Source organism: Halichoerus grypus, chromosome 11, assembly GCF_964656455.1.
Source record: "Halichoerus grypus chromosome 11, mHalGry1.hap1.1, whole genome shotgun sequence".
NCBI classification, from domain to species: Eukaryota; Metazoa; Chordata; class Mammalia; order Carnivora; family Phocidae; genus Halichoerus; species Halichoerus grypus.
The window spans coordinates 98,673,079-98,693,402 of NC_135722.1; the positions used below are offsets into that span (position 1 = coordinate 98,673,079).

The 20,324-nt window shown below is 52.1% G+C and overlaps 1 protein-coding gene across 7 annotated transcripts in view; it reads left to right on the forward strand.

Moving 5' to 3' along the window:
• The window catches only part of SIK3 (SIK family kinase 3), a 237,451-nt gene extending 221,294 nt beyond the window's left edge, over positions 1-16,157 (forward strand). For 5 of the 7 annotated variants that reach the window (XM_036104473.2, XM_036104475.2, XM_036104474.2 and 2 more), the window contains 7 exons: positions 398-507; positions 1,504-1,843; positions 2,476-3,338; positions 12,927-13,090; positions 13,991-14,123; positions 15,079-15,249; positions 15,936-16,157. In XM_036104473.2, the coding sequence (XP_035960366.1) occupies positions 398-507; positions 1,504-1,843; positions 2,476-3,338; positions 12,927-13,090; positions 13,991-14,123; positions 15,079-15,236 (1,768 nt within the window). In that variant the 3' untranslated portion in view covers positions 15,237-15,249; positions 15,936-16,157. The remainder of the gene's footprint in view (positions 1-397; positions 508-1,503; positions 1,844-2,475; positions 3,339-12,926; positions 13,091-13,990; positions 14,124-15,078; positions 15,250-15,935) is intronic. The other 2 variants (XM_036104476.2, XM_036104477.2) reach the window with 1 other exon arrangement.
• The last annotated feature ends 4,167 nt before the right edge of the window (positions 16,158-20,324 follow it).

Here is a 20,324-nt window from a genome sequence, read left to right on the forward strand (position 1 = left end):
ACTGACTTCAGCATTCATCTTGGAAGAACCTCTGTGAAAAGCAGAGAGATCAGTTTAAATGTTAGCTGCCTCCCTGAAATCCTAACTGTATTCAGTCCCATGCCATTTCCTTTTCTTAGCCCCACAGACAAAGTAATCTGACAGGCATACCGGCCAAGACCCAGGCCCACATGCCCTCTGCCTCTCTTTGTCTGGGAAGTCTGGTGAACTAAGATGTGGATAGGTCTGCGTACACTGTGGTGGGGGATGTACGTATGTTTTTCTAGCCTGGAGGCTTATCAAAACTTAAAAAAGAAATCGTTTCTGCTTATGTGTAGCGTATGGCTGAGAGTAAAGTCAAGGTTATACTGTCACCTCAGGAAATTTACTTATTTATCTGGTTTTGTTGTTTTTTAAGGTTAAGGATTCAGCCTTCAAGCCCACCCCCCAACCACCCCAGCAACCATCTCTTCAGACCACCCAGTAATAGTCCTCCCCCCATGAGCAGTGCCATGATCCAGTCTCACGGTGAGTGTGGAGGTTTAGACTGAACCATGATAAGCCACATGGAGAAAATGAGTCCTAGCCTCGAGTGTTGCGGGTGTGCAATAGTATTTAAGGGTATAGGCTCTCGAGCCCGGCAGCCTTGGTTTGAATCTTGGTCCCACCAGCACCTTAGCTGTGCAGCCTCAGGTAAGTTACTTAACTTCTGCATGCCTTAGCCTCTGCAAATGTAAAATAGGGATAATAATAGTATTTAATGAATAAATACATGAAAAACACTTAGAACAGTCTCCGGCACAAGATAGTTCTCAATAAAGGGTAACTATTACAATTATTTTCAATAAAACTCCCTCCGACCCTACCAAATAAAAAAAGCTGCTACCAGAACCTCCCTTACCGTCATGCCTCTAGTTGGTTCTCCATCGTACATGTGGGGTCCTCTCTTGTGGGTGTTTAGGAGGAGGTTGAGATGAGTATACCCGAATTGGTACGGGTCTTTAGAGACCAATGAGTTGAGGATTTAGTATTCCCCAAACTGGTAATCTCTTAAGTAACGCCACACAATCTAGAGCCCCTGAAGAGTCTGGATTGGTCTCTAGGCCCTTCCTACTCCATGTGGGGTCCCCTGACTAACGGTATCAGCAGGAAAAGTAGAGTCTCGGGCCCCACCCCAGACATACTGAATCACAGTCTGCATTTCAGCAAGATCCCTGGGCCATTCGTATGTCCGTTTGAGTTTGCTAAGCTCTGCCCTAGATCAGAGCTCCTCAAAGAATACTCCAGGACCACCTTTCAGAGCCACTTACTGAAAATACAAATTCTTGGGGCCCCACCTGGACCCCACCCAGAATTCTGCGGGTAGGACCCAGAAATCTGTGTTTTCACAAGTTCTCCACACGCTGCAGTTTGCGAAGCGCTGATCTAGACGGTGTCCAGTGTGAGTGTCCTCGCCATTTCCTCCTGCTTCCAGCCGGCAGGTGACCCGGGCATCGGGTCACGCTGGGTTTCCTCTCTCTCCAGGCGCCGCGTCGCCCTCCCAGTTTCCAGGCTTACCGTCCCGAGGCGCAGTCTTCCAGCAGCAGCCCGAGAACTGCTCCCCTCCTCCCAGCGTGGCCCTAACCTGCCTGGGCCTCCAGCAGCCTCCGCAGTCCCAGCAGGTGACCATCCAAGTACAGGAGCCCGTTGACATGCTCAGCAGCATGCCGGGGACAGCTGCAGGCTCTGCCGGGCGAGGCCTCTCCATCAGCCCCAGTGCCAGCCAGATTCAGATGCAGCACCGTACCAGCCTGATGGCCACCTTCAGCTACGGGCACCGCCCCTTGTCCAAGCAGCTGAGTGCCGACAGCGCAGAGGCCCACAGGTAAGGCTGCGGGCAGGCACCGGCCGTCTGTCCAGGTGATCCAGGAGGGAGGAAGCCCCTTAGCAGGGCGAGAGAGGAGAAGGGGAGGAGAGTGAGTCTGGCTGGGCTGTGCTCGTCTCACCCTTTCCCAAATCGGGGGTGGGTGTGGGATGAACTTGAAACCTGTTTATTGACCCAGGATCAAAGTGCTAATAATGAGACAGAGAAGGAAAATGACAGAGCTACCTTCCTATTTGTCTCCAAAGAAGAAAATGGCCTGTTAGAGGAATTTCTAAAAATGCCAGACCCCTTGTCTATTTTTTTAGGATTCTTTCCCTCTGTCACTCTTATTCTAAGAGCTTGGTGCTTCTTAGTAGCTCAGAGATGCTGTAAAATAGGCCAAGTCGCTCTCTTGAAGCTGGAGCTGGAGCTGTCCCCCACACGGTGCCCCGTGTCCCCCGGAGGTGACCGGAGAAGCGAATGCGAGGACGAGTCGGGATGCTGCGTGCATCCCCATCTTCCCCGTCACACCGCACTTCCCTGTCCCGGGGAGGGGGGGCTCCCTACTGAGGAAGAGGAGTAGCTGTTCCCCAGGGGACTCTAGCGCACTTGTCACGCGGATGCCTGGTACTCACTCCCTTTTGTGTCTGCAGCTCGAACGGGAATCGGTTCTCCCCTGCTAACTACGACCAGGCGCACTTACACCCCCATCTGTTTTCGGACCCGTCCCGGGGTTCCCCCAGCAGCTACAGCCCTTCAACAGGAGTGGGGTTCCCTCCAACCCAAGCCCTGAAAGTCCCTCCACTTGACCAATTCCCCACCTTCCCTCCCAGCGCCCATCAGCAGCCAGCGCACTATGCGGCGTCGGCCCTGCAGCAGGCCCTGCTGTCCCCCACGCCGCCAGACTATACGAGACACCAGCAGGTGCCGCACATCCTCCAGGGACTGCTCTCCCCCCGGCATTCGCTCAGCGGCCACTCGGACATGCGGCTGCCCCCGGCGGAGTTCGCGCAGCTCGTGAAGAGGCAGCGGCCGCAGCAGGACTACCACGACCTGTTCCGGCACATGAGCCAGGGGGACGCGGGGAGCCTGGCTCCCAGTCTCGGGGGACAGACCATGACAGAGCGCCAGGCTTTACCGTATCAGAATGCTGACTCATATCAGCACCACCACACCAGCCCCCAGCATCTCCTACAGATCAGGGCCCAGGAATGCCTGGCGCCGGCCGCGCCCCCCAGCCCCGCGCACGGGTTCGCCCAGCAGCCGGCCCTCCTGCGCTCCGAGAGCATGGAAGAGGAGTGCTCCTGTGAGGCGGCCAAGGACAGCTTCCCGGACAGGAAGAGCTCCAGCACAGTGACCAAAGGTTGCCGCGACAGCCCCCTGCTCTTGAGTACTGGCGGACCCGGGGACCCCGAGTCTTTACTGGGGACTGTGAGCCACACGCAGGAGTTGGGGATGCATCCCTACCGACATCAGTCAGCTGCTGCATTCAGTAGAAATAAGGTGTCCAGCCGAGGTAAGAGCCCCTTCGGGGTAAGCGTGCCGGGCCAGTCTGCCCGAATTCACGTAACTCAGGGACGGTGTCTTTTTCCAGTCAGGGCTCTGTGTTCCTAAGAGAAAAAGAATTCCTGAGAAGACCTGCAGGACCTTGTGGGGGAGAAGGATGTAGGGAACGGGTACTGGTCCTTAAGGGGACTGCTTTCAAAATAAAAAGATAGCGATAGGAAATTAGCGCTTACATAATCCAGTCGGTAAGGACAGTTCCCATTTCTCCTATTCGTACCATGGTTCTTTGGAAACCAGAATTTCCTGTCATCAAAATAGCCCACTTTAACTTCTGCAGCAGAACAAAATCAGCCAGTGCTAAGGAAATACGGCTTTGTGTAAATGGTGTTGGACCAAGAGTCAAAAACGCCCCTCGATTCCAGACTCGCCTCTATCACGAATGCCGTAACCTTGAACCCAGGTTCTTAAGTTCTCCTCTGTGAAAAATGGGCAGGAGGAATAATGATGCTTTGCAGAGTACTTGGGAAGATAAAAACATGCATGTATGTGCTGTGTTTACACATAATGCGTGTGCGCACACACATGTGAGGATGAGAGAAGCACTTGCTACTCAGCAAGGATGATGGAAATGTGAGGCATTATTATTACTCTGCTCCTCTCATTAACAAGCTAAGTACAGAATATCCCAGCGTCATAAGGGATCCCCGGTGTTTTCCTGCATCACTTTGTATAATGCATGAGTACGTTCATTTCCATCCTGAAGGAGATTAGGATTACCAGCAGTCAGTTATACTCCGAAAATCTTCTCCCATCGTCATCCTAGCATTCATCCGAGACAAAAGCTGCACTGACATCCATCCCATCAACATAGATCGCAGAAAATGAGCCTATCCAGAAAATAAACCATCTTGAAACCGAGCACACCTTCCATCCTCCCCCTCTTGGAGCTACCTGCATCTCCTGGCCTGTCCTTTAAGGTCAACACACAAACTCCTGGGGAATTAGGTCCCATGGAACAGAGCAGGACAGAGGCCTTGCTCTGAATCAGTTTATGAAGAAGACTTGGTGCTTTCCGGTTGTGCTTAGTAATGCACGGCTAGGGAGGGACATGTGCTTGCCTAAAACAGTTTAGAATCCTGGGTTTTTGAGCAAATGGGTGCCATTCGGCTTAGCGGCCTGCACCAGTCAGACAGACTGTGTTCGCCTGTGGCTGCTGTATTTGTAGGTGGGCAGAGGATGGTGGGAGATTTCAGAACCAGGTCATATGTGGAAGGGCTGACAGACCTGGCAATGTTTAGGCTTGGGAGGAAAAAAGAAACTAAGGAGAACCATCATAACCACAAGGATGGTTATGATGGAACAAGGGATTAGGCTTTCTGGAGTCCGTATTATGGGCCAGGACCAAGATCAGGATAGAAGTGTCAGCAAATGTCAACTCCTGTGGAAGACCTTCATAAGAACTTTCTAGAATAAGCTGCTGCAGCAGCCTGGGAGCTTTCTGTCACTGGGAGTGTTCCAGCAGAGGCAGGATGATAGTATCAGGGATACTGAGGAAAAGCTTCGTGCGTGAATGAAAGCTTTTCACCAGATTAGCATATTGTAGTTGGTGTAAAAAGGAGGAGAATGGCGAACATCTCTCCAGGGCTTTCCATGTGCCAGACACCCACTGCTATTCACATACAAGTTCATTTAATCCTCACAGCAACCCTATAAGGCAGTTAACTCTTCCTGTCCCCATTTCACCAATGAGACAAACGAGACACAGATTAAGTAGTTTGCCCCCAAGGTCAGCAGCTGTTAAGTGGCACGTGAGCCCAGGAGTTACCCCGTTCCCTGCAGGAGGTGCTGACTAAGCACGTCCCAGGTGTGCAAGGCAGTGAGGACAGAGCAGAGCCGGAGCAAACAGCGTCCACTCCCCACTCCCCCCCCCCCCCGCCCCATCCTGGAATGCCATGTATGGAAACACCTTTTGAAATGTTTTTCTTCAAAAATTCTCATTTCTGCCCAGTTTTCCCTCCTGTGTGACTCCTGTGTACAGAAAGGCTGGGGGGCTTGAATTCGCCTGTGTCCCATAATTGTCCATGGAGCACCACCACCCCCTCCCCCCCCGCCCCCAGCAGGCTTGCTCGTCTCCTTGGTGCCTACGGTGAGGCAGACTGTAGTCGGCTGGTACGGGTGCTGCGGGGGCACCAGAAGGGAGAGAGAGAGTTCTCAGTCAGAAGAATGGCGCAGGTTTCCAGCAAGAAGTGCATTTGAGTCGGGTCTTGGTGGACGAAGAGGAATTTGCCATTTGGCTGTAAGGGAAAAGCCAGGGGAAAGACCAGCAGGCGGGGGGCCTCGGTGATGTTCTGGGGGGAAAGCAAGCAGGTTTGATGGGTTTGAAGTGTAGTGCACATGAAGGAAGGAGTAGAAGCTAAGGACAGAGGTTTTCTTTTTTTTTTTTTCCACTGTAAAATGCTCATTTATTAAAGTCTAAGACAATTATATGTTCTATAAGAGTATGCAGCATGTTCTTATTTTAGATGCAGACATAAAGGGAGCACAGCTCTTAAATGCAAACAGGAATTGTGTCTGATAATTAATAGAACCAAAGTCCACAGCAGCAGTAAAAATTAAATTGGCCTTAAATCCCATTTTATAGATTGTTTCTATGTGGGCAGAGGTTTTCAAAGATCCAGAGTATGATCTAGATCCAGCTGCCTTGTGCCACAGGAAGTCCTAAGGCCTTCCCTTCTGGCCAGAACTTCATGGTTCTGTGCTTCTTTTGACAGATCTCCCCTACTTCTTCTCCTGGCTGAGTTACTCTCATTACTTCTGTCCTCCCTCTCCCATCTCCCTACCTTGTCCCGTCCACCACCATCACCACCCTTATCCCCTCCAGACATCTCTTCTGGTCTCTGGAAGAATCAAGCAGTAAGTATCTCCCTAAAGCTTTTAGCTCAGGACTACGCTGTGCCTCGTTACCGGCTTTGCCAGCACCTTCCCCTCCGAAAGCCCTTTATTTCTTGAACCTTCTTTTCCTGACCTTTGATAACGAGCTTTTCTAGAAATTGTAATCTTAGCTCCTGCCCTGCTTGCTAATACATTGTAGAGATGATTCTTCCTTCTTTCTACCCAGTTGACTCTAAACTTACTCTTTTTTAAAATTTATTTATTTTTATTTAATTTCAATTAACATATGTTATTGGTTTCAGAGGTAGCGGTCAGTGATTCATCAGTCTTCTGCAACACCCAGTGCTCATTACATCACGTGCCCTCCTTAATGTCCATCACCCAGTTACCCCACCCCCCACCCCGCTCCCCTCCAGCAACCCTCAGTTTTTTGTTGTTGTTGTTTTTTATAAAGATTTATTTATTTGACACAGAGAGAGAGCACAAGCAGGGGGAGCGGCAGGCAGAGGGAGAAGCAGGCTCCCGCGGAGCAGGCTCGATCCCAGAACCCCGGGATCACGACCCGAGCCGAAGGCAGACGCCCAACCGACTGAGCCACCCAGGATCCCCCAGCAACCCTTAGTTTTAAACTTTCTCTTTAACTTAGCCACAGAGGATGCCTTTTCTTGCTTGAATACTATTCATCTTGTCTCCTTCTAACATCTGTTCCTATTCTGTGACTCTTGAAGCCATCTACAATTGTCTTTAATGAATAAAGCCACAAGTTGATTACTGTGATTTTATGACCTGGTATAGTGAGATAAAGCAGTAGGGAAACGACTGGCCTCGGGGAACCCCATGCTGCTCAAGAGTTCTAGTCACCCGCGGGCGTGGACATCTGTGTGTTTAAAATGACGTCTTCCAGGGCGCCTGGGTGGCTCAGTCGTTAAGCATCTGCCTTCGGCTCAGGTCATGATCCCAGGGTCCTGGGATCGAGTCCCGCATCGGGCTCCCTGCTCGGCAAGAAGCCTGCTTCTCCCTCTCCCACTCCCCCTGCTTGTGTTCCTGCTCTCGCTGTCTCTCTCTCTGTCAAATAAATAAATAAAATCTTTAAAAAAAAAAAATGACGTCTTCCCCTGAGGTGTCCCATTGTCCTTACCTTAGACAACACGAGCTTCCTCCATGACCATGGGCCTGGCACATCACATCTCCTCTCTTTCCTCATCTGTGTAACGGGGCACGTTAAGCTAAATGCCCCCAAAGAGAAGGAGGATGGGATTCATGTCTGCAGTACTTCTGCTCCATGCCTGAGGCTCTCAGCTCAGTTACTCCTTTCTTTTCCACAGCCACCCTGGTTGTATATATGTATGTTACAATCCCTTTTACGGTAGAAACCATGGCTCCACCATCTTTTCCCGCTTTAACCTGACATGATTCTGTTCTTTAATCACAGACCTGTACCTCTGAAACAAATAATACATTTTATGTTAAAGAAAAAAAGAAGAAAGTAGTAGGAAGGGAAAAATGAAGGGGGGGAATTCGGAGGGGGAGAAGAACCCTGAGAGACTATGGACTCTGAGAAACAAACTGAGGGTTCTAGAGGGGAGGGGGGTGGGGGGATGGGTTAGCCTGGTGATGGGTATTAAAGAGGGCACGTACTGCATGGAGCACTGGGTGTTATGCGCAAACAATGAATCATGGAACACTACATCAAAAACTAATGATGTAATGTATGGTGATTAACATAAAAAACAAAACAAAACACAATTTGAGTGCTCATAGTGTTACCCTACCAAAGAGCCACCAGGTAATTGGCTGTCACTTTCGCCAACAGGGGTTCTAATGCTAGGCCCCTCCCCCCCCCCCCCCCCCCCCCCCCCCGCCCTTGCAGGCCAGTGTGGGAGGCTCGGGCTTGTTTATCTCTTTGGCCAGAAAGGAATGCCCACTGTCCTTGAATGACCCTTTCATCTCTGTATAGTGACACACTAGTCCCAAGACCCTTCATCTGTTATTCCCATGACAGCAAATTCAGCAGTTTACCGAAGGACTGGGTTGCACAAGATGGTCTTGTAGGAGCTGTGGGGAGTGCAGGGATGGAAAGATAAAGAACCTGCCCTCAGGGGGCTTACACTCTGCTGGGGGAAGGAAGACAAGCTCAGAAACAGCATTAGCCTGAAGTGCTATAGAATGAGTGCTGTAAGAGGTGTAATTATTAAGGAATAGAGCTAGTGAGATCTTCCTAAAATTTCGTAAGGCTAGAAGAACAGGGATCAGTGGTGACAGTCCGCTATAGTCCTATTTCCTTTGTGGCCGCCTGCTACCAATCAGTGCGGGGCCAGGCCCTGCCGGGGCGCCGAGCTCACAACATGCCAGAGGCGTGTCTCGAGTGTGGCAAGCTTCCAGCACTGTCCATGCCCCATGCTGCCTGTGATCGCCCTTGCCTGCCACTCCAGAACGAGAAAGAAGGTTTATCTCCCTTCTGTGCTGTTGGTACACTTGATTTTTTTTTTTTTTTTTTTTTTTTACTTTGCAAATAAATAAGTACAACAGCATAATGGGTTTACACAGTGAGATTATCAACTGAACTCACAAAGAAACCACATCCTCCACCCGCCCCCCCCAAGCTTCATCAGCTTCAGCAATATTTGTGGACTCAGGCCTCACAGAGGGGTGAAACAATGACAGGACGGGAGGGTTCACCCCTCAGAGCTTTTGAGAGGAATAGGCACACATGGCATTTTTGCTCTCCTTTTCTCTTAGAGCCCAGTAAATGAGTAAGGGCGAGTCAACATTGACAGATTCAATAGAGAGTTGTGCAAGCCGCCCCCGGAGTCCCCAGGGCAGGGGGGCAGTGTGCACGGGGCCCTCTGGGGATGTGCCCCCCGCGTGATCGCACGGCCGCCCCTGCACTCTCTCCGCCTGACTTTGGTCAGTACCCGAGAACACTGCTCTCGGACGTCCTCTCTCCCCCGTTATTTCTGTCGCCTTCGGTGAGCGTCACCGTTCCTCTAGCTGCTCATGAGGCAGAAGGGACCACAGCCTGGAGCCTGGATTTCCTGTCCCTCGGTCAGTAGGTTAGTCGCCTGACCTGCCCCCCCGCACACCCCTCCCACGGGTCGGCAGGTCTCTGTGGAGTGTCACAAAGGACTGGAGACTCAGGACGCAACATTCTTATTAAAAAGGACACTTGACTCGTGTAATCCCTCACAGCTTGTTCAAGAGCTTTTCACCTGTGGTGTCTTTGGAGCCCGCCAACAACCCTCATTTTTCAGATATAGGGAAATCGCTGAGATTACGTGTGGGAGCCAGGCTCGTGCACTGTCGGGGATGGAGCTGGACCCCGACGTCGAGTGTTCTGATTCCCGGGCTTACCTTCTTCCCGGCAGGCCTCCGGGCCTCCCATTCTGCACCGCGCACACCTGTCTGCCAAGCCGAAGGTGCCAGTCCTGCCGGCGCTTTGGCCTGTGCATCATACGGAAGCTTTGTCGCCTAACTCCTGTTAATCTGTTTTCATCTGGTTTTTAACTTGCATTTGTCTCTCCTAAACCAGAGGAAATTCAGCCAATCTCCTAAACCAATCTCTGAAAGTTAAAGTGTCTGTAACTCCTTTGTTCCCGTACATATGGACAAATTGTCCCCACAATTCTGGAAGCAGGGTTTCCTGTTTGTGTCTGCCAGCTGGCTCAGTATGCCCTGTGCCCTCAGAACCACCACCTCCGGAATGAGTATAATAAGTGACCCCAGTCTCGGCTGAGCTCTCACAGTGCACCGAGTGCTTTGGGACCTGTGGGGTGAGTCCCGCTTTACCGACACACTGAGACCCAGGGAGGCCCGGCGGCTTGCCCGACGTCCCACTCCTCGGGAGCCCTGGGGAAGCCGGGATTCAAGCCCACGCCTCCCCGACCCCAGAGCTTGTGCTCCTGAGCTCTAGGCTGGGGAGTCCGGAAGGCTCACTGCACGGTTTCCCAAGTAATCGCTGGCCCCGCCATGCTGGCCCCCCCCCGTGAGGCCTAGGAAGAGCGCAGCCTTCCTGGCAGCAGGGCCCAGGCGAGGGTGGGTGTTTGGGTTCGGGGAAACGCCATTCTCAGGAATAAAAAGAAGTTCAAGAAAAGAGAGGGAAAGGTGACTATAAACTCTCGAAGAGGTGGGAAGGAGCTCACTGTCAAGATCGGGATCCTGTACATTTCGGAAGCTTTGCTGTCGCCTCACGTTTGAGGAACTCTACACGGGGGAGCTCTTGTGTCCTGGGCAGAGCAGGCAGGTGCAGCGGATGAGGTTGGCGTCCAGCAGGAAAGAACCCCAGGGAGGTGAGCGGATGGTGTGAGCCGCAGGGAGGAGAAGATAGGCACTAGGAAATACCTCGAAGAAGCCAGCTGCTGCTGTTTGTGTCGCTTCCCGGCAGGGCAGACCGCAGAGCCCGGGCCGCACCGCACCCTGCCCGCGGCTTTCGGCGGTCGTGGGCTGAGCGCCAGAGCTGTGCCCGCGGAGGGGCCCCGGGCGGCCGGGCTCAGATGAGTGAGGACTGGCCCACATGGCGAGGCCTGGCGGAGGCTTTCCTTGCTCGTCCCCTCTCTTCTGGCTTTGAGCTTTCACTAGCAAAAGAACTGGCTTCTGGCTGTTTCTTGGGCCTCTTCGCTCAGAGAACTTCCAAAAGATTTCTCACTTGCCTTCCTGCACCTTTGGCAGCTGGGAAGCCTCCCTCCTCTTCTTGTTCTCCAGAATACGCTGCATTACCAGCCACATGCACGTCAGTCGGCTCCCCTCCCAGCCCGTCCTCCCTCAGCCCCCGAGCCAGGCCTGACCTCGATTGTTGTAGGAGACCTTTTGAATATGGAGACCTGAAACCCTTTACCCAACACTCACGCGGTACATTTTACTTTCATTATTCAAATAAACATTGGAATGGCACGGTTAGCGTTAGGGCCGTGTCCCCTATTGACAACTTTTTAAAAACCTGGTCTCGCCAAGGTAGAGTTCATCAGAAGATAAGCCCAGTGGTTGCCAAGGAGCTTTGACTGAAAAAAATCAAGCAAGCAAACAAAACGTATGTTCGAGTGCCAGGCTCTTAAGGACTGGAGCCAAAAGTGCTACCAGGAGGGTCCTGTCAACTTAGGTGCGGCCCTGGTATTCTTCTTGACCACCTTGGTCAAGAGGAAGCATTCAGTCCTCTCGAACTCTCTTTGCTCCAAAATCCAGTCTGCAGGGTGCATGACTCTGACAGGATACCAACCCAAATAAAGAGAGCATTTATTAATATCCGTTAAAGAGCTAAGTATTACATACCTACTGGGGGTAGACAGTGTTCTGGAACACTGAAGGCTCACAGACATGCATAAGATACAATTCTTGTTCTCAGAGAACAGGCTAATATGAACAGCTAAAGCAAATACACAGTTGAACATGGTGTCAGGAATAATGTTAGAGTAATAAAGTTTTATAAAGTTTTCTGGCACTTGAAGCAAAAATCTTTTTCTGTTTGAAAGGGAAAGTTTCATCAAGATGTTAACGTTTGAGACGGACCTAGGAGGATGAGTTGATTTGGATTGGCTGGAACGGAAGGAGAAGCAAGCATTTCCAGGGAGAGAGAGCAGGGAGGCTACCTGCTTGGGATCCTGAGTGGGTGGGGAAAAATCAAGTGCTCCCATTTGACTAGAGGGTAGCATGTAGGGGAGAAGGAGTGTGAGGTACTCACTGGAAAGTGGGCTGGGACAGCGCTGTGAAAAGTGGGCTACTCTGTGAAAAGATGGATCTTTGTAGAGTGGCAGTCCAGGGATGGTGAGGAGGGAGGGTTAGTAATGCAGGCAAGAGGAGGAAGCAGTGAGATTGGCAAGGGAGGGACTCAAGTGACCAACATTGCAGCGGTAGATTCCTTAGGCTTGAGGTGATGTGGAACCAGGAGGAAGGAGTCAATGGGGGATCCCATGAGGTCACATCAGGAAGATTAGGAAAATAGGCACCGAAATAAGACTTACGTCTGAAAGAGGACCGGGGGTGGGAGGTGTTGATGAGTTTGGAGCTGGGCATGTTTAAGTGTTAGATGTCGGTTAGCTCTCCAGGGAAAGGTAGCTAGTAAATAGTTGGAATTACAGATGTGGAGCTTATTAAAAGAGCATTTCAGTAATTCTTTACCTAGAGGCAATATAGTTGAAGCCATGAAAATAGATGATATTACCAAAGTAAGTGTGAGAAGAGAGAGGAGGGCAAGGTAGAAATATAAACTGTGGAGGAGCCGTGGAAGCAGCTGGGGACAGCAGTTCAAAACGTGGAAGAGGGGCCCGGGCTGGTGCACTGAGGTGGAAGCCAGGGAAGGAGAGAGAAGGTGTTCATGGAATAGAGGCCATTCTCCCGGGATAGAGGTTCCTGCAAGCTCCAAGAAAGATTCTTATGTGCATGCAGGTTTGGGAAACACAGCACTGTCAAATCGACAGAGGAATGAAGAAAAAAGAAAAGGTTCAATGTGATCCAGCCAACTGCCATTGTATGGAGTTTTTCTCGGGAGGGTTTATGATCCCTCCATAAAGAGGCTCATAGCTGCCATAGGACTTGGGGTTGGCACCTGGGTGCAGGCTCCTCTAAGCACCATCACTAGCCGGCTGAGGAATTGCAGATCATGCCCATGTGGTCCTCACCATTGCTCGTTGCCTCTGGCAAGACATTTCTTTGATGGGAGTTGACATGTTGGGAGAAGCTCGAGATCTGCTGACCCTCTTTTGCTCTGTCTCCTCAGAGTCTGTCATAGGGAGCTGCATGGATAGAAGCTCTCCAGGACAAGTAATGGAGCTACCTGATCACAATGGACTTGGGTACCCAACACGCCCCTCTGTCAGTGAGCACCACAGGCCCCGGACCCTCCAGAGACACCACACGATCCAGAACAGTGATGATGCTTATGTATGTTGGCCCCCTCCTGCTTCTCAGAAGTGGGATCCTACCAGTCCCACCTTGACAACAGAACTTAGCAATGGGGGGTCACATCTGCCCTTCTGTTTTTCTCAGCCAGAGTCCAGCACCTCTGGGAACTATGCAAGCATGTCTTTGAATCAGCCTCACAGACTAGTCGAATCTGCGCTCCCAACTTTAGACTGAGGAATCAAGAGTAGTTGCTCTCTGTTCCTTCTGGGCTGAGTTCTTGAACTTCTCCCCAACGATCTAAGCTCCAGCCCAAGCAGATGAACCCCTAGGCTCTTGGTTAGTTTTCTGACAGCTCCACTGAACTTATTCAGATAAAGGGAACTAATCTAGCTCCGGAAACCTTTGCTTTCCTAGGGCAGCACTGTCTAATACGGTAGCAGCTAGGCACAGGTGGCCCGCCAGATTTACGTGTATTTAAAATGAAATAAAATGGAAAAAATTTAGTTCTTCAGGCACACTAGTCACACTTACAGGTGCTCGGGAGCCGCTTGGGACTGTGGCTCTGTGCTGGGCGGGGCTGATGTGGAGCGCTGTCCTAAGACCAAGTCCTCGGGTGCTGGGGATAGGTCAGAAACCTGGCTTTGGAAGGCCATGCCATTGCCAAGGGCATGTGACCACCAGCTGAGGTTTGCCGTGTCCTCCCCCACCCACTCCCACCCCACGGGGGAAGGTGAGGCAGCTTCCTGCGCTGTCACCCCTTCAGCCTCCCCGTTTGGACGGCACCGCGGAGGAAGGGAGTCTGGGTGGTCCAGCCTGGGAGGGGTGCCTGAGGCTGCCCTTTGCCTGCGCTCTGTTCGAGGGAACCGCTGTCTTTGGGGGTCCCCCGAGAGTGGCCCATTCTCTGGTGTCCTGACTTCTTTTCCTGATTGTTTTCTGCAGGTGCAGCTGGATAGCTTGCCGGGAATGAGTCTCGTGGCTGGGAAGGCACTCAGTTCTGCCCGGATGTCGGACGCGGTTCTCAGTCAGTCCTCGCTCATGGGGAGCCAGCAGTTTCAAGATGGGGAAAATGAGGGTAAGGGGCCTTATGCATGGGGCGCCCCTCCCCCTCTTCACTAGTGACTCTTCTCCTCTTCTGTAGACAGGGTTCACGGGAAGATGGGGAGCCAGAGCTTCCCCAAGGGTCTGCACCCAAAGCCCTTCCCACTTCTCTGCATCGAGAATGAGCGCACAAAGTATCTTCTGGTTGAGTGCGGGGTATCACATCTGTCTTTGTACTGCTTCGATGAGATACTGCTTTAGTAACTATTTTTCTAGTTCTGATTAGAGGGCATTGTGTTGTAAGGGACTGTGTCTCCCTCTCCTTGGCACCAGTAAAGGGAGGGTATCATAACAGATACAAAGCATAGGCTCTTTGGAATGGACAGGTCTGCAAGAAATCCTCACTTTGCCCTTTACAGGCTCCACGGACGAGGCACTTCACCTTTCTGAGGTGAGGTGGCATGACTCCAGCCAGGCCGGTCAGTGTACCTGTTTTCTACCACTGGCCTCTGATCGTGGCCAGACGATGTGGCCAGCCAAATTGGCCTGGGAGGACCCTCCCATAAAGTGGCAGAAACCATAGAGCCTAGATTCTAGATGGTGCTGTGAGCCTTAATTGGCTTAGTGGGTTTAAAGTGCTTAGAACATCGCCTGAGCCTACTAGCGGTAGGATTACCAGCTCCCTTCAAGAGGTAAATCTTCCTGCAGGAGCAGTTCTGTCTGCTTCCACACTGCAGGGGTTGATAGTGCCTGAGGTAGGAGATAGTAAAGGAACGGGGCAAAGTGGAACCCGGCGAGGGTACGGGAAGAATCCTGGCCCAGCCCACAGCCACTGAGCACATGGAGGGCCCGCTGTGAGCTAGAATTCAGGCCTGGGAGTCCAGCTCCAGGGGGCTCCGATTTCTCTTCCTCCTCTCTCCCCCTTGCCCACCTCCCACCTCCACCCCCCGGCTCCCTGCAAATCTCATGTGTTCTTTCTGGTCTTGCAGAATGCAGGGAGAGTCTAGTCGGTCACGAGCACCCAGACCTGACTGATGGCAGCCAGCATTTAAACTCCTCTTGCTACCCATCCACGTGCATTACAGACATCCTGCTCACCTACAAGCACCCCGAGGTCCCCTTCAGCATGGAACAGGCAGGCGTGTAACAGCAAACGGAGAGTGAGTATCGCCCGCCAGGGCCGAGCCAGCCCTTGGGCCCAGTGCCAGCCCCTGATCTGTCCGGGCCTTCCTTTTGTGCGGGCTAGCCCGCGAACTTGGCACCACTCCCCCCAACCCCTTGGTCTTCGCCTCTTCCTGCCCTGTCAGACGAAGCTGTGCAGCTCTTCCGGGCAGCGGGTAGGGCGCATACAGAACGCATGCTGGCCATAGTCCCTTGGTTTATTACGGGGCGAAGACACACGTTGAGGGTGCCGTGGAAACATAGAAACAGGAAGTGAGCTGGGGCTTCGGAGGACAGGGGACCTCTGGCCGCGGTAATGAGGAGAAGACAGTCCTTGACCTCAGTCCCGAAGCAGGAAACCCAGCAAGAAAACGTGTCCGGCCATAGTTTCCAAGGCTGTGGTGCAAGTGGAAGACTATCCCAGGCAGGGGAGCGATCAGAGGTCAGTGGTAGAAAACAGGAGTCCTGCCTGACACAGGAGGTATAGCATGGCTCCTCTTTGAAAACTCTGACAGAAGCCGTGAGTGCACGTTAAGCCATCTGGCCAGCCCATCTTCGGGCCTCAGCGTGGCAACCCTCTTGAAATACCTGAGGTCAAGTGAGCCGGTCGCATGTTGTGAAAGTTTTCAAGTGAACGTGCGAGCCTTTTGCTGCACACTAATCCTCTGTGTCTGCTCCATTGCAGGTTTGTGTACAGCGCGGGGATGAGAAGGTTGACTTTAAACCAACAGTATCTAGCAGCATTGCGCCAAATTGCCATTGTGTTTCTGTCCACCCAGAATGTCGTGGCCCCTTACCTCACATTGGTTCATCAGTGTGCGGTTCTTTTGGGTTCTGAGGGGGTTTTGCCATGTATACTTGTATGACCAAGTCACCAAGGAAATAAACAGGATATCCATGTTTGCCACCCTTTGTGGATGTGTATTTGGTATATTTGAGTTGGTGGTTTGGTTTGGTTTTGGTTTGATTTCTTTTTTTTTTTTTGGTATGTATTCTTTTGGAGGTGATTTTCTCTCTTTTCTTCTTTGTTTCTCCCTCTCTTTTTTCCCCTCTCTTTCCTTTGTTGAGACAGGGGAACAAAGCAGTTAAAACTTCCGAGGCCAGAGACCCAGAGCCACGCCCCTCCCCTGCCTCCACCCCCAGAGCAGCCTCCTTGCCTTCGCATTGCTGATCCACAGGGGCAAATACTAACAGACAACAAGTCTGGAATCTTAGTGGTTAGGGAAAGGGAGAGAAGAAGGGGTGACGGCCCCTGGCACTTGGAGACCAGAAAGAGAGCAAAAAACAAACAAAAAGAACCCCCAAGCCTGGAAGGAAGCTGGGAAGCTCTTTACTGCTGGGATCCCATGAAAAACGTGTCTGGCCCGGCCAAAATCGCATCAGACCGTTCGCATGGAGGCCGAGGGTGGCCTGGCCTTGAGCGGTTGCCAGTCAGAACGTCTCAGTGGGAGCCTTCTCTTTGGTGTATAACTCAGCTCCCCTCTTACAACCTGGAAAGTTGGTTGCTTTTATCATCCTGCGGGTCCTACCCACAGACTGAACACCCAGCAGTGGTACACGATGCTTGTCACCTGTCATTCTCTCTTTATATTGTGCTGTACACGGGTGGCTCTTCAGACACACACATATACGCACACGCTTTTCCCCGTCCGCCTCTTTGACATAGGCAGGAAGAACCGGAGGTTGTCGTGGGCCCTGCCTCCCTCCTAACTTTCTCCTCCTCCCCGGGCATCCTCAGCGCCTATTTTAATTCTTGATCATGTAGGAATTGTTTTGGGTAAATGTTGATATTATTGTTATTATTATTATTATTATTAATAAATAAAAACAAAAGGAATTTTTGTTTAAAAGAGAAATGTTTAACCAGATTCTGTTCTATTTGAATTGTGACTTGCACCTTCTGTTCCAAGTATTTTATGTAGACGGTGTACTTGTGAGCAGCTCTTACCTGTGCCAGTGACAGGTGTCGTGGCCCCCCGCCCCCACCCCCCACCCCCGGGAAACAGTGCGCACGTAACCGCAATCGTCGGCCGCTCTCTTTGTGTTTCTTCACTGTTAGAAACCAAAGTCTTCTCTGCCGGCTGGGGGCTGACAGCATCTGGTCCGTCTCCTTCTGATCGTCAAAGCAAGAAGGAGATGTTCAATATTCTGACTCTTGATCCTTTTTCCTGGGAAAGCAGAGTGAAGGGTCCCCCGTCTGCTCCTAGTTTTTCACCCTGAATTTGCACAGAAGAAAGCGGGTGTCCAGCATGGCCGTCCTGATGTTGCTGACAGGATTCCCATGCAGCTTGTCCTCACGGATTCTGGCAGCTCAGCTCCTGGACCTGAGGTCCTGCGAGTGGATTTCTGCAATGCGAGAGCCCTTCTCGGGATCTGTCCACATTTCCATGGTCCCCAATCTCCCCTCCGCTTGGTGAGGCCTCCAGCTCCCACCAGAAGGAGGCGACCCCGAAGGCCCGAACAGCTACCGTGACTTCTCTGGGCTTGTTCCAGCTCCCAGCACCCCCCCCCCCGCCCCCTCGCTCCCGCGCTCAGCTTGTTCTGTTTACATGGTACTGTGCGGATGGAAGAACAGGCTGCCCCCTGCCAGCGACCCCCGGGTGAGAGCCAGTGAGCCCGTTAACCGTGCCATCTTGCGAACTACACTTGTAAAAGATCATTGCTTTGTATCGTAGTAACCGATATGCGCCGTGTATGTTGAATGTATATGAATATAATTTCCTATTTCTGCTCTTTGAAAATGTCAGAAGTATTTTTTCTTTCTCATTTATGTTGAACTAAAAATGGATTAAAAAGATCTCCAGACCCAAATTGTGGCATTAAGACTTCTAGTCTTTTTTTTTCCCCCTGGTGGGCAACTTACAAACTTACAACTTAATACCTTGGTTGGACAGTAGGGGTTTGTGAAAATAAAAACCTGATTGCTATCTTATGTTGATAAACTGTTTGCCTTGTGGTTCAGAGTCTAGCTGGGAGAAGCATCCAGGTGGGTGGAGGGTGGAGGCTGAAGAGGCCTACTAAGCATAGGGTGGAGCTTTGAGCAATCCATTATCTCACTCCACCTTGTCAAGGAGCATTCTCTAGAAGCCTGAACTCGGCCCACACTGTGTCCCCAATCACCCAGCTTGGACTCTGCCCCCTCAGAAGAGAGCCTTTCAGTGTACCGAGTCAGAGGGAAAACAAGACTCCTTGGGAGGGTACTTTTCAAGGAGTGCAAGGAGGTCCTCAAAGACCTGGGGCCTTGGCGAAGCGACCCCAATCAGCCCAGTGATGGGGTTGCCAAATAAGTGTTGGGACGGAACATTTCTAGCTTTCCTCTTTTTTCCCACCAGGACTCCAGAGGGCAGGGTGGAATGTCCAGCATGGCCCCAGGCCTGGCTAAGAGCGAGCTGGTTGAGGTGCTCCTGTGAAGAAAGATTACTGAAGCTGGAAATGCTGGGTTTGTAGAAAGAAGAGTAGGAAGAGGGAACTTAGAAAAGCGTCGGCACCCATGGTGGACTAGAAGGTCACTGCGGGACGGTTTAGAACAGAAAGAGCCTTCGAAGAAGGGTCTCCTAGAAATCGTCTGAGTGTGTACACACCCCTGGAGGGCTTGAGTGAGCGTCTCTGGAGGCACGCAGCGGCACCCGAAGGTGCCTTCCACGTCTCGTAACCACCTCTGCAGTGGTACCACCCCCGTGACATCAGCCCCGGCGCCTTTGGGCCAGAGGAGGGATGAGCTTCGAGGGGAAGGAAGCTGCTGCCCTCCTGGAGGAAGGCCAGAGATCTGAGCGCTAGAAGGTAGAAGCCATGGCCGCAGATCCTTCCCGGCCCTTCCTTCTGACTTTGTGCCGTTCCCCCGCCCCCCCCGACCACGGAGGCAAGCACTCCGAGGGCTGATGTGCCTCTGCTTGTGCGGGCCTCGGAGGAGCGGCCTGCACCTCGGTCTCCTGAGCCGGAGGGCAGGAGAGAGTCGCGTTTGGCGGGTTACGGGGCCCTGCCCTAGGGCCTAAATTGGGGCTCTGTCACCAGGAGCTGCGACACAATTGCCGAAAAGGAAACATGGGGGCGGGGGCTCCTTCCCCTGCTCCGTCTGAACCGTCCCAGCCCCAGGGCTCCCGTCTCTCCGTTCAAACGTCCTGAGCGGGGTCTCTGATACAAGGCCAGAGCCTCAAGACTTAGTCACTGTTGGGGCTCCTCCCAAGGCCCGCTGCTTCAGATGCCCCTTTACCGTCCCGGTGACCGTTCCCTTCCCGTGCCAGGGTCATTCATCGAGCAAATATTTGTTGAGTGTCTGTTATGTGCCAAGCGTCGCAGGGGACAGAGTCCTCCCAGGTGTAGACTGACCAGTATGACATGGGGACGGGAATTGTGAAATGAGTGGCTAATCATTCTGAACAAAATCCACTCCTGCATCAGCTAGCAGCTGTCCAGCATATGTCCAGGGCGGGGGGGGGGGGGCAGGGTCGGGCCCTTGGTGACCCTCTTCAGAAGCGGTCACTCTGGAGAGTCCCAAGATCAAGGAAAGAGGGTGCTGGGACTAAGGGCCCACACTGGTGGGCCTTTGCTAAGCAGCTAATGCAATCCGTGGGCCCTCGAGGCCTCTCCCAGGCTGGCCCCCAGGCTGATTCTGACATGCACAAAGCCTTCCTTCCCCTCCAAAATCTTAGTAATGAGGGGCTTGAGCTAGTTTGAGGCAAACATCTTACAACGAAACGGAGTAGACAGACACACTAGTGAACAAGTACAGTGAAAAAGACTTGCTTGTGAGGATGCTATCAACAGCACTCCCTAGGCCGATGCCTTCAGATCCCTGAGCTGGGAAACTGAGAACCCCCTGATCGGCACACACGGGCTAGGGGCGCCAGGGGCCTTGCTGCTGGTGGCCTGAGAGCACCAAGGGCTAACGGCTGGAAGCCACGGCAGCTCTTGGCAGCCCTGAGCGGCGCTCTTCTCATACACGAGACAACAGCAAAAATACCGGGCTGCCGGGCCTTCCAGGGATGATCGTGGAAATGCTTTGGCCACTGAGGAACTACAGAAATGTTGGAATTAGGTTTAACCATAATAATCGTTTCAGTAATAAACCAAAGTA